General features: G+C 27.0%; 1 protein-coding gene across 1 annotated transcript in view; it reads left to right on the top strand.

The window, feature by feature from the left end:
* Positions 1-5,028: 5,028 nt before the first annotated feature.
* The window catches only part of LOC107164530 (uncharacterized), a 319,058-nt gene continuing 308,327 nt past the window's right edge, over positions 5,029-15,759 (top strand). The window contains exon 1 of the mRNA XM_089229966.1: positions 5,029-5,183. Coding sequence (XP_089086092.1) covers positions 5,103-5,183 — 81 coding nt within the window. The 5' untranslated portion in view covers positions 5,029-5,102. The remainder of the gene's footprint in view (positions 5,184-15,759) is intronic.

A 15,759-nucleotide genomic window follows, 5' to 3' on the forward strand; every position in this document is an offset into this window, starting at 1 on the left:
TTATTATTTATTTTATTTTTTACGTAGCAGATAGTGCGGTTGTAATTTCATCACCACCACGTCACATTTCTCTAACATCGTAACTTTATCAATTTATTCTTCTATAAAATCCTTCTCTTGACGATTACGAACAAGACAAAAAAGTATTAGCGAAATCGGCCCAGCCTTTTTTAATTGATGAATATTATTGTTAAATATTTTTGGCTCCATTTTTTTGTATATAAATATAATATATACTAATATACCCATAGGATAGTGTTGAATTTTAATGGTAAAAAAAATTTAGTCGGTTAAATAGTTCCAGAGATTAACCCAAACAAACGTACAGTTTTGAGATTCTTCAATTTACTATTATAGATCGTGATTTGAATAAAAAATTAGGTACTCTGAAATTAACAGGCTTAAGATGTATTTCGTGAAATCCGTCGGAATTGACTAAAATATACTTCAATAATAATCTGAAATATACTTAAAATAGTCTAAAAAAACACTGAACGTTATCAGCCGACTGCCATATTATTATTTAATGCATCTCTTGTTGAGAGTAGTAATATTGTATACGTTGCATAGTAATAAATATAAAATATATTACGATCATATACTTCGATATTTGAACCACGAATATGGAATATATGTTAAATTGTATGCTTTAAATTTAAAAATGAGAATAAATAAATTATTTAAACAGCTGCCGCTGCACATGAAATGAAAAATTAAAATTACTTTAAACAGCTATTTAGAAGAGCAATAGAGAAAACCTATATACATATATGTATATATATTTATACGTTATGTGTTTGACAGAATTGAATGACTTCTGCTTTCAAGATTCATTCTTAAAATATAGATTATAAAATATCAATTATTTTATAGATTTAATTATTTAACAGGTATTTTGAAAATTCATAATGTCAGTCTTATGCTGTGCTTTCGGTTGTTCTAATAGAGGGCCAATTTTTTTTTGTAAGTATCTATTTGGTCAAATATAAAGGATATAGATTATAATATATGCTATAATAAACAATTAAGAACAGGTACCTACAATAATATGACATTATAGTAGGTAGTAGGTACTCTGTTTGATTTACGTTAAGCTGCACTTTTTAAAAAATTGCGGTTACCAGCATCCTGTGATTATATTATCAAAACAACATTGTTATTATCATAATTTATTATATATGCATCTTTAAAGGAGTATGACGTTTATTTATATTTACATAGCACCAATTTAAAATGAAAGATTGTGGTAAATTTAATTTGCATAAAGTCAAAATTGGCATCATAGAAAGTTGTATCTTTACCGCGTTTAAAATTATGTGCAAAACTAATATTAACCCAGTTAGTGAGCTTGCGTTATCTCAAAATTTAATTTACCTATAAGTCAAGTCAGCGTCAGGACCGGCTTTAGATACAATCGACGTATGCGACGGCACAAGGGCGCCAAAATCAAGGGGGCGTGCGGTTGCCTATTTATATATTTAAAAACAGGGCGAAAGGCACCGAAATAATACTTGCACTGGGCGCTGAAAAAGCTAGAGCCGGCCCTGATCAGCATCGATTCTGGAGCGACTCTAACGTAATTCTCGTATGAATCGATATTCCTTACTTATTACTCGAACCTACCTTCAGGCCTATGGAGGACTTATTTGTGGCCCATAAGTTAGGTTAGCGGCTAACCGTTAGCCCATAGAGTTGGGGAGATACTAGAGTTGACGTTATTTAGCGAATGATCATACGTATATAGATACGCGTGGTAATCCTGTAGACCTTATGTCAATCAGCTGTAAGTTAAAAATATAGAGTAAAACATGATTAGAGACATGGTCTCACAGGCTTTAGTGAGGTGGTCACAGCATTGCTACAGGCTAAGTACATATAGTGCTACAGACACAAATAAACCTAAAGCAAACGATAACATTGCAATTGCGGAAACGCATTGATTGACTTGTATGTTGCAGTATCGACTTGACAGTTCCGATAATGATAGAAACTAGTTTACGAATAAAGGGTACATCAGAATATTTGTATTCTTTGCGTCGAAGGTGACCAACATTTAATTGGTTAGTGACTTAACGAGAAAATTGTTTTTACAGGCATTAAACAGATTAAGTCATGATAATAATTTGAGACATCCACTTGATCTGCTGGCAGTGGCATTTCGGACGAGTGGTGGAGACTGAGTATGGTGCTGCAGACGGCATAGTTCGAGCAGTGTCAGTTCAAACCAATAGCAGTGCGGAAAAGGACAAACCAACTACTTTGTCTCTTGTAATTTGATGGAAAAGTGACTTAGCAAAGACCACGCGGAGCCAGGAATAATTTGTATTTGTAATGCTTAATTATTATTATATTTTGTTAATTTTTCGAAATCAGTTAAGATAGATTAATTATTTATATACTGTTTATTATTAGTGTGAAATCTAAGTTTTTAATTAAGTAGTCATGTTATGACGTATTATATTGATTATTGAATTATTTGTTATTTAATTATAAATTGAAATTGAAAACTCATATTTCAAGGTGGACGACAGTCAACGGTACGGTTCATTATCACTAAATAAAATAATAATATTGTTCTTGATAGGGACCGATCGGCCTATATAAGATAGGCGAAGATCGTTGACAGCCCTATCGTTTGTTTCTTAAAACCAACCTAGTTTACGTTGATAAACCGAAATGCGCCGCACACCGAATTGATGATTTCTTCATTATTATAAATAAATTTGTTACAACCATAATTCGTGTTTTACCTTTAAAAAAGGTAATTATATGTGTTATAATTATATCTGAATAATAATATCCAATTCCTAGCATTAAATAAGCGATACATTGTTATAATCTATATAAAAATATAGACATATAAACTTAGATTAAGCCGATTAAGGTTTATTCAGTTTCTTTTTTAGACTCTGAGCGGAATGATAAATGAATCGATTTTATAATATGTGTCCTTTCTGCCTATGCATTTTTTTCTATTAGAAATTATAATTCGATTATTATTTGTCAGTAGGTACTTAAAACTTTTAAAGTATAATACACTTTTACTCAAGTTAACTTTTTTTGTATATTATAATATTGTAAATACATGAATATACAGTGACATTTTCAATTGCCAAATTTTTGAAAAATGTATTCAACATATTGTATATTAAAAATATGTTCAATATTAAAATAAATTACATTAATAACAATAATATCATAAAATAAACTTAGGCACTATGCCAGTTTGTCAGCCAATATTAATAGGCTGTTAGCGATTGTCTTAACTCAGAATAGAAATTTTTAGTTTTTAAATTTAACACATCCATTACAAAATGATAATTCGAGGCACCTATATTACACAGGTGAGTTATAGGCTTTATAGCCACCTCTCCAATTTTTTTTTCAATTATTATTTTTAAAATTTACTAGGTACTCAACTTTGCTTAACTTAACTTAGAAATTTAAATGTTATCATAAATTTAACTCAAATTAGTTTTAATAATTCTACCAACCATGATATTATAATATAGAGGTTACCTATTCAGCACCCACATATTTTTCTTTGAATTTGCAACGTCAGTTGTAACTATGCACATTATTACAAACAAAACGACCTGCGAAATTTGAAAAAAGCATGTGTAAATGATGTGGTATAACCAATATCGCGGTTCCTTTTGAATATTAATTTAATTATTTTTTTTTTTTTCACTCTTTGGTTAGTTATTAGTTTAACTGTTTTAACCCTATTTTAACACAAAAAGGTATCGTTAATTTTTTTTTCAAAATTAGGTGGTTAACTATCGTCACCCCTAGTGTATTTGCTTGTATTGGCTTCTAATACATATTATATATCATCAAACTTGTGCATAACATATTTTTAATAAAACATATTGTATTCAGAGTTGAGACTTATCTAGATATATTAATTATACATTATCTTATCTAGATAAAAATCGAAATGTTAACTATTTATCTATCATAGATGGGAACTCCAGTTTTCTACTGAAATTTATCTAGATATATTTTTTACGTTGTAGAAATTATTTTAATAGCATTACATTAGTGTTTATGGTAATATTTATTATTTTCGATAACATTTCTAATAATCAATAGTCGCAGGTACTCTATAGTAGTATAGTTGCATTCGTACGCTGAAATTTCTGAATCCTAATGCTGGCAAATATGTGAGTAATCAAAATAAATGAAATGATGCTAAATCGAAACGTAGAAGTTCAAACTCCGTACAAATTATAAACATCTAAAAACTAATTATTTCGTTAAAAATAAATTTCTCGATTACGTAAAGCTTGTATGGATGCAACATGTCATGCTGCTACATATTGTGGAAATTTTTTGTATATAAAATGTTATAAATAATAATATATATATTTATTTATATAATATATATTTTTTTTGTGACACTATTCCTATATTTTATTAATTTAAATTTTGCTTGGTTTACATGGAATATACTTAATATTATAGTTCAATTATTAAGTTAAAAGTGTTAATTGAACTTAAAAATAAATACATTGGATTTTCAAAATGTACCTGTGCTTTTTGATTCTAAAAAAAAAAAACAATTTTTAAATTATAGAAGCAACATTTAAATTGAAATACGTTTCAAATATATTAAACAAATACAAAATATTGTTTAATTGATAAGCTTGATAAATCTTTTCGATCTAATAAAATTTTGAGATTAATATACCCACTTTAAAAAAAAAAAATTGATCTGCTTTTTATTTGAATAAATTCCGTTCATTTTTTAACTGATAATCAGATAATTTTAATTGATTTTATTTTTATCATTATCTAAATAGATTTTAAGTCTATTATCTAGATGAAAAATTATTTATCTGGGCTTAACGCTGAATTTTTACTGTACCTAAAATTTGTACTCGACCCTTCTTCGTTGTGTCGTAATTTTAGATTTAGTCAAACCGCTCATTGCGCCACCTATCACGCCTGCAACCCACCCCCTGCGCACGAACCCGGCGAACCACCCCCGACGCGGTCTAATCTCGCTTGCCGCCGAACGCCGGCCGTGCTCGCAGTCATTCCACGGACACCACCACTATCACACATCCGCACAGCACAGCAGCACTAGCAACAGAGCCATGGGTACGTTTCGACAACGGATGGTCGCAATCGCAACGGTCCTCGCGGTATTCGCCGCAGCACCGAGTGTTTCAAGATCGGTGAGTACAATATATCATTTTATTATGACTATATTAAATTGGTCAATTTAGTTTCAAACACAAGAATCCGTTATGAGATAACCATAATAATATTGACAATCATCGTCAATCCCATACTTTACCTCGAGAGTCTGAGTCATTATCTAATATTATGTATACATATTATATAATATACAAAAAATTAAAAACCGATATTTGCAAAATAAAAAAGTGTAAATTAAAATATAGTATTTAAAATTTTGTTTTTTGTTTTGTTAACGCCTAATTATTGAATTTCGGTAAAAAAGTTTGGTACTCCTAAATTTGGATTTCTGTTATGTCCCGTCATACATACGCGATATTAAAATATTTAAAATACTTTCAAATTATTATTGTTTAACGCTTTTCTTATCTTGCTACCTATACAGTTAATATTTTCTAATACTTACGTATTAAGACATTTTTTTTTCTCGGAAATATTCACCTTATTTTCATAAATTAAATTGTGAGTTCACAATTAAGTTTAAACAATTTAAAGTTATGTGAAAATGCACAACTCTTACTAATTTATTATACCGTTCAAATCACTATCTAACCTCTCTGCGTGTTTGAATATGTCTTGTTTGGGAGAGGGAAGGAACTGAATTTATGTTTGTAAATTAATTTTGTCGAATGACGTTCCGACATAGTTAATATTATGTTGCTGTCAAATCTCAAAATTGTTGTCATCGTCAACAATATCATTAAAATATTTTAATCTAAATAAAAATGACGATTCTAGACTATTTTGTTGTTATTTTAAAAAAAGGTAAGTTTAATAATCATTTTTACAAAATAAAATTTTTTGAAATTTTTTTTATAAACATCATAAATTGTTTGTATCAAAATTTTTTCAAACTCTAAATATAATAGTACCTAACCCATCTCCAGTAATGTGTAGTACAAAATACGTTGACTTTTATGGTTAACATTTACCAAAGTTATATTTGACAATATATTTAAGATAATGTGTTCGGAATTAATAAATTTTGAATAAAAATATTATTTATTCGCAAGCATTCCTTTTTCGGAAATACACTATATTATACAAGGTTTTTATTAAAAATATGGGCTGTAGGCCGTTCTAAGAAATGCTTTGAGAAAGCAAATTTAAAATATAAGAAAAAATAACATACGTATAATTACAACGCATAGATACGTATAATTATATAATTTATAGAATATGAAAAATACCTGTCACAAGAAAATAAACAAAAAAGAATTACTAAATAATCTATAAGTATTTATGTCTTAAAATTTATTCTAACTTGTCATATACTGCTATAATACATCGATATTTAATGAGCTTATCTTCATTCATGTTGACAAAACGTTTTATTATTTCCTAATTGTTATTCTATCCGTATTTAACACATGAAGTGCAATAAAAAATAATGTTTTTGATTACCGTGGGGCATAAAGACATAGATTATTTTTTGTTAGGTATATAATTCATATTATATGGGCAGAGATTGATTTTATTTTAACTTTCCATTTTATTATTGTTACCTACTTAAAATTATTTATAACTTAAATTTCATTTTAAGGTCGACAACAAAATCGTTTCAAAGTTATTTTCCCGAAAAATGTTAACCACACTTAGAATAAATGAGCTGTTTCGTTCGGGAGGAACTATTTGTTATCATATGCCCTTTCGAATGAATTTTTATTACTTGTCGTCTTTAAGAGGCCTACGTGAATATACATAGTGAATATCAATAATACAAAGTTCAGCTCGGATTCTTGCATATTGAAATGTTTTTAGTTGTTGTTTCATCGCCTCGCAAAAATAAGAGAATGCGGTTTATAATTATTGTGAATATAGCTGAATTATATTTTATCTGAAATCGTGAACGAAATATTACCTACAAGAAAAACATTATTGTTTTCGAGTATTGGCTAAGTGGTGATGGTGAACTACTTGTACATTTAATTTACATCGATAATGCATTGACTATGGTCTCGACTGACCAGCAAAATCACAAACATTTGTGGCATGACGCATAACGTTTCAAAATTACCCAATGTCGTGATTGTCATATTATTTGTGGAGTATAGTTGACATAATTTCAATAAATATATTACAGAAATATTTTACAAATACATTTATGTAATGAACTTTAATAATATATGAAAAAATATTAACTTTTGATTTTTTTACTACCAGCATGAATATATACTATATTTAATTTTTCAAAGCAATTTGAATTAATTAACATTTTATTCTATAGTGGCGTCGGCAGAATATAATTATTGTCGGGTAGGTATACGCAAAGTATCGTCACAGCTGATTTTCAGCACCGGAATTACAATTAAATATATTCATATTTTGTACTTTTGTCAAGTATAATTTCTGGCTTCCGTGAAGAATTTTGTTGGCTTCTTTGTCAAAAATTAAAATAACATCAAAACGGAATATTAGCACTTTCTAGTACTTATAGTAGCAACTTTCACGCTTTTAAAGTTGTGTATTTTTAGTAACATTAAAAGTTTTATGCGATTGATATTTTTTGGTTAATATTCTCTAAATATTTGCGATAACGTTGACTACATTTTAAATTTCAAATATCCGTTCGTTTGATTCATAGAGAATGAATAGTAAATTATTGTATTTTTTTTTTTTTCATAATATAATATTGTTTGACGACTTGTTAAATAATAATTGATTTTTTTATATTTTTTGAGAAAAAAAAATACAAAATAGAAAGTATAAAATTATGAATTAAAAAAAAATATCATCATAACTGTGGGTGATGAGAATCGGCCATAATAAGATTTTTAGGAATTCGATTTCGATAGCATTATACAATATTTGATAATCTAATCCAAATATTTGATATATACAATTTAACATAATCTTAATTCGTCATCGTTTGAATTTATCGAAAATTTATGTTTCCCAATGAGTGATATTGAAAATTTTAATTGGCTTCTTAACGTTTTTTTCAAGCAGTGCTATGATAATACTAAGTGAAAATACTTTTGAACAGTCAACATTTTGGAGCCCATCACTAATAATTATCTTCTAAAATTGTGTTAATTTTTCCAACCAATTGTAACACATGATCTATATATGTAAATGATTCACATTTTTTTATAAAAAATAAGCATAATATTATGTTATGTTTTTATTCATTATTATTCTATTTTTTTACTAATTATTGTTATTTATACAGAAAAGCGAACAAACAATTTTCAGGTATTTGCATTACCAAAATTTCCTGCACAGTAAAAATACTAGGTTTTCTGCGGGAAAAATGTTAATTAAAGACATTTTTTTTTTTCAAACTCTTTTGAAAGTAAATTCTTTAAAAATAACATGTAAATCTAATTTTTTTAAAAATTAACACAATTTTCATACACAATTATTATTTAAAAGATGTTGCAGATACTCATTGTTATTGTTGTTGTCATTATTATTATTAGTAGTGCCGCTATTTTTATTGTTACTTATTATTAGGTATCGAAGAAGAGTTTATAAAATGTATTTATTCTCAAATAATTATTAATGCTGCACGTCATGCTTTATTAATCATTTGTGCCCTTCATTATTATAATTAAATTTGTATCAAGACTTTGAAATAGAATATGTTCCGTACATAAATTGCATAAGTATAATAATATATGCGAAACTTGTTAAGCACGTACCCATAACTACATCTCGATATTAGTTTGTGGGTACAACTCAAGAAAAGTTATACCAGCCATATTGTTGTGACAATAATTATATTCAACTATAAATTAGAGATTCAAATGAGTCGAATCCTTTCTCGCATCAGACACTAAAAAATGTTAAGGAAAATAATCTATTATCAGAAAACGTATCATTTAATACTGAAATGACTCACATTGCTAATAAAATGAAGGTTTCCACCCTGTTTGTCATCCACGTCGATAATAACTGTTTTAGATTCTGAGCGGAGCGATGAATGTATCTATTGATTTTACCATGATGTGTGTGTGTTTTTTTTTTTTTTTTGTGTCTGTCATCATGTTTTGGGGCAGTAAAAGTGCTTCGATTTTCGACATCAGTAACTCGTTCGATCAGAAAGTGAATCTAGTTGGTACTTTGGGGGGTCAAAAGTGAAAAACTCTTAATACTTTTCTAAATAATCGATAAAAACAAACTAAAAATTAAGAGAAAACCGGGAAATTTTACGCACACTCATTTTTTGACAATATCGATTTTGGTTTTTGATGTAACTTTAAAACAAATGACCATATTTGAATATAATAGATACATGAAATTTTCACCGAGTGTTTATATAAATACATTCTATCCACCATGAAATTTTAAAAAATTTTCGACTTAAGTTGAACTATCCATAGGCATTTGAAATTTTCGATAAATATTAGTTTTTTTTAAATTAATATCGATAAAAATTTATTTGTTGGGCAGAAAAGCTTGAAAATTTAACATATTGTTACAAGAGAAGTTGAAAAATAAAATAAATTCAGTCACAATTTTTTTTTTTATAAGCATTCAAAGTTTGAATTTTGACAAAATACGTAAAAATCACAAAAATTCACAAATTATTTTAAGCTAGAAATTCATAAAAAATTTTCTTTTTAATTCTAAGATTTGAAAATTTAATACAAGATTCCTTAAAAGTTTTTTAATCTTTATCACAAATAAAAAGTCCACCGGAAATTCAAATTAAGTTTTTATGAGCATTTGAAATTTAAATTTTTACAACATTGGATTTTCACTTTTAGCGATTTCCTTATTTTGGTGTAACTCTAAAACAAATAACCGCAGATACTTGAAATATTGACTGAATGTTTATATAGGCATTTTCTATATTTGATTAAATTAAATTAAATATTTTGAGCTGTTTACTGACAGTTTAATTTTTCAACTTTTTTAGTTTTTGTTTTTTCTATAAATATCGATATTTGTTGGATAGAAAAGCTTGAAAATTTAATACAAGGCTTCTAACACATTTTAACAATAGCAGTTAATAAATATTAGAAATACATAGGCACGATTTTTTTTTTTATAAGCATTTAAAGTTCAAATTTTAACTAAATACGTAAAAATTACGGCAATGTTAAAATTATCTTATATAGAAATTCATAAAGGTTTTTCTTTTTAATTCTAAGATTTGAAAATTTAATATAAGGCTTCTAACATATTTTTACAGTAGCAGGGGAAAAATAAAAGATAAATATAGTCACAACTTTTTTTTACAAGCATTCAATGTTCAAATTTTGACTAAATACGTAAAAATTACGGCAATGTTCAAATTATCTTAGATAGAAATTCATAAAATAAAACATAAAAACACATTTTGAAAAAAAGTTATTACGTTTCGAATTAATATAGGTAATTTGGATATTACAAACAATAATAATTGGTAGCTTAAGAAATTATATAAAATAAAGCTACTCTACTTAAATAATAATTATTGTATTATCAATATTTAAAAAAAAATTTGATTTGAAATTTGGTTAATTTTCATTTTGCAAAATTTGTTCATTTTTTTTTCAGCAATAAAAATAAATAATATTATATTGTAGGTAATGTTGAACATGTGCCAATAAACTGAATATACATTTTTTTTTAAATTGATTATAACATAAGTGATTTCATTAGTCAGGTCATTCGATCTGTTACACCTTATTGTACTATGGTCGAATTCTTGAATTCACACCATGTTACTTAGCCTCTTTTAGATTTTATTAGAAAAATTATGTTTGAGCTGCTATCCACTGTGGCTGCAACGCATTGGCGTGTGCACGGATGCACCGAACGATGTTTTCTTGCACTTGGCAATTTATTTCGGATTCAGTGGGCTGGGGAATATTTAAGTAAAGAACTATGTCAATGAAATACAACCCATTTTTACATACCTATGTAACTCATGTATACCATATACATGGCATCAGACAATACTTATGCGTCATGGTAGTTTTTTTGGGGGTGGCGGGGGTTGGAGGGTGGGGCTGTGGGGGGTTGTTGTGGTTGATTACATGTTAATTATATTATGATAACCGAAAACCCTAGAATATAAAAGAAAAATTAAAATGTTAACATAATTTTTATATAAATTATATATTATAATTTAAAAGGGATTAAGTGTGGGTAGGTTCTGAAATATATGCTGTGCACCATGGTTTACCATGGTTTATAAGCATATTTCGCCACGCCACTATATTTTTCGTTATATTTATAAATGGTTAAATTAGGGTGAGCTAAGTATAAAAATGATAAACAATAAATTAGTGAATATACAGATATAATTCAGTCTCTCTTTTTTTTCAAATAAAACGAAATCTTTTCTAATTTTTTCAGCACATTTGTTTTAATCCGTAAGTGCACTAAAAATAAGCTACCACCACGACATTATTTTCGTTCGTATTTTTGTATCTTGGCTGTACCTATATCTTTTTAAATTTAAAAGATAACCAAAGAAAAATAATGTATAATACTATTTTCTAAGATACCAAAGCTGTGCAGTGCGACTTTATATCGCGACGAAACAAAAGTCATTTTAAAGGTCTAGCTCTACAATAAATTTGTATAACACGAGGTAGGCCTTTACTGTTTGTATATTTATGTGTGTTTGCCTGTGTGTGATATTAAACAACGACGTCCGTTTTAAACGCGCCGAATGTATTATATATATTATACGAAAAGAGATGTAATTCAAAAGACGCCTTCAGTTTTTTCCTCATCAGAGGATTTGGAGGTGACGTGGTGGGAGGGAGAGAGGGGTGACGACGTCGTTTTCTTTTTCTCCTTCGTATTTTTTCTCATTCATTTTTTCTCGTTCGATTAAGTGCAAAAAGCATCAAGAATGAAGAAATAATAACGCAAACGCGTTTGAAGAATACAAAACAACCATTTAGGCGGCAGCGACCAGACTCCTCGTCGTCTATTCTATAATACATTAATACGCATACATGGCGATTATATTATATTATATTTATAATATTATTTATATCTCAATTTTCCCCTATTGTTTTCATCTTACGCCTCTGGTACATCATATAAAGATGACCCTTTGCGTACGTAAATAGAATAGAATGGTAAAATTTTTGTTAAAACGATAGGTAGATTTTAAGATATACGAATTTTTATTTTTGCTTAGATAAAAATAACATTTATATCACGGAAAAATAAAATATGGCCAAATTTATTAACATTTAACACTTAAAATTTAAAATTTATGTTTACTCCATTCAAAAGAAAAATAATCGTTTTAACTACTAATAAAATTAAAACTAACTCAACGTTTTCTGTCTGTGTAATATTTTATAATACCTACAATAGTTATTTTAGTTTGAATTATTTATATAAACATATTTAAGGGCGATATTTTATGGCTAAGTGAGTTATCATTTAAAATGTTTAATAATATTTAAATCATATGTACAGTTTTCTACGCAGATGGATGGGGTGAGATAACGTGATATAATAGGTAGGTTATACGGTTATAGAAACCTTTGAAAATAGCAAAATGACACGTCATACGCATAATTTTTCCGTCACTCATTATCGTTGTAATAAACGTTAAATAAGATAGATTTAATCACGTTTATTTTTGGCTTTGGCGATACTTTTTAAATAAATTATATTTATATAATACTACATACTGTAATTCGTTATTTATACGATAATACCTATATATACGTAAATAATTGTTTTAACTATATACTCTACAAATTTAAAAAACAAGACCTTATAATATTGTGTAGCAGAGGAAAATAATGATTATAATATTGTAAAAATATGATCGCATTTAATTTTCCTAAATAATTTTTTTTATAGGCATGTAACTCTATTATATCACTTATTTTTATTTATAATCAATGAAAGAAATTACATACCTATACAATAATAATATTCTAGTTGGTTATTTAGACTTAGAGTCCATTTTTTAGATGATTATTTTTTTAAGTGAAGAGGTCTGTTTCATATTTTTGTAACAGGTATTGTAAATTGTAACAGGTACCATATAACGGTGCATCTAAATCTAATTTTTATTTTTTCGTAAAAACAAATCTCAATTATAATTACAGTGAATAATATTTTAACCTCACACTGATTTATTATTTATTTCAATATAGCTGATCAGTTTACGGTGTTATTAAGGCTATAACGAATTTCGTATAGTATAACAGGAATAATAAGTCAATCGTACGACATTTATTGCTTGGATATAATATATTTTATTACTTTTATTTTTTTTACGATCACTTAAAATTTAAAAAAAAAAGACTTGCGAATATTAAAAAGCCAAACGATTTTAGGTTAAAATTATTTTTTATTATTTATTGAGGTTTAGATATACCTACGACGATAATGATGATGATGATGGTTATGGCAATACTTATCAGTACATTTGTACAATATTTTAAACTTTTGTAACTATCTAGCGAGTGGTCGTTTCGACGAGTCAATCAGGAGCTAAATTTATCCGAGAATAAACCAAACTTATAAAAGACTTGTAGAGGACATATTTTTATCAATAGATATTAACTCAGAATACACATAATATGCCATAATTTCAAACAATATTGATCATGAAAGTATTCGAATGTTATTTTTATATTTTTGTGTCAATTATTAATTTTTACCACTCACTCCTTCTCCAATGATGTACCTAATATATATTTCATGTTTCTCAATCATTTTACTCACTACTCAGTATGGATAGGATGCCATAAAATAGCATCAAATCAGTATTCTATGTACAAAGTTCTGATTCAAAAAAATATAAATTTTTAATAACAAACGATACTTTTTAGACTGCACAATATATACAATATAAATATTCAAAAATGTCACAATCTTTAACCTAACCTTTGCAAAACTCAAAAAATCAGAATACGAATAAGCACACAAATAATATTGGGGTGAGCATGTTTGCAGGTTAATCACCCCTTTTATATATTAATAATCATCCATATAATATTATATAACATTTTCAACATAGACCAAACAAACTATGGAGTGTGTCACCACTCGGACGGAAGTTTTTTAACATAATGTATTTATTTAAAATGTCTATTATAATATGCACGATAAAATTATATTGTACGTACAACTTAGTTTATAAGTTTTTTTTGTCGGACACAAACAGAATATAGAGAATGACCAACGTAGTCTTTAGATATATAGCTTAACCGACACGCGTAACCTACATAAATGTATACTACACATCTGCTTTTTCAATATTTTTTCAAACATAAAAATCAAATTCCCCATAGACTAACTTTTATCTCGGACAGCACTGACTATGAAGTCTAAATGCATGAACTTTACTTAACTTGGCAAATAAAAACTTTGCGATAAAATAAAAATATGTATCTGGTGTTCTATAAGTGTACAGAGTATACATGAGGATCAGAATATTCAACCCCTCTCCCTATAATACCTCTATTTATTTTCGATATGATTTTAATAAAATAGCAGTATTGTATAGGTAATGAATTATTACTTATTTAGTTTACCATAATAATTGTTTTAATTCAATTTCATTCCTGTGATTAAGATGATCCAATTCTTTAAGATTTAAATATATAATTAAAAAGAAATACATTTTATTGTTTACAGAATTACATCAAAAATGGTTGAGATACAAATTTGAAATTACTTAACATAAATATGCACAGTACAATTTTAATATAATATTATGGTAGTACCTACAAAATGTTGGAATTATTGTTATTATTATTTTTCATTCTTATAAGACATGCCTATGGATTATTTTAATTGTGTTAATTATTGTTCAATTGATATTTTTAAGTCCAATCAACATTGAATTAAATTATTATTTTAATTTTAACAGAACGAATATTTTAGAGTATAATATTTTATTTTAAGTTTAAACAAAAAATCTTATACCATAAAAATTAACATCGACAATTATTTTTAAATGTATTTAATTAATATTCATGTCTATGCCACTAATTACATAGATACTTGTCATACAAAATACAACTGTTGTATTTTTTCTAACCAATATTTAAACAATTTTTTTTCGAATATATGTATAGATAATTTGCATTACAAGTACAGTAGGTATTAGGTATAGGTGCATTTATTTGTTTTAATTTTTCAAAAATAATAATAATATAACCATAATATACATTTTTTTTTCTTAAATTCACAATAGGTAATCAATTGGTCTAAATTCCTATACTCGTACAAGAATACCACTGTTATACATTTTTACATAAATTATATACTATAACTATTTACTAAAATAAATTTTTAAATATCAATATAATTTTTATACATTTTTTCATTTATTTAATCACTATTAATTTTTCACTTTTCATCTGTTAGGTCATTCCGTTAGATACAAACTAATAGATAATATAATTTATTACATTAAATTTTACGACAATAGGCCTCGAAGTAATCATTGATAATATAAAAAAATAAATAATTTATTTTCTCATTGTCAGTTAAAAATTCAACGTTCATAAAAATAAAAATACACAATCTAATGAGATGTCTGAATTATAAAACGAAAACGGTTTTTTTTTTTTGTATAATTTAATTATTTTCGTTTCCACTTTCGCTGCTACCCAAGTAAATATAAAT

Source organism: Diuraphis noxia, unplaced genomic scaffold, assembly GCF_037042655.1.
Source record: "Diuraphis noxia isolate RWA-SAM2 unplaced genomic scaffold, SU_Dnox_SAM2 contig0006, whole genome shotgun sequence".
NCBI lineage: Eukaryota > Metazoa > Arthropoda > Insecta > Hemiptera > Aphididae > Diuraphis > Diuraphis noxia.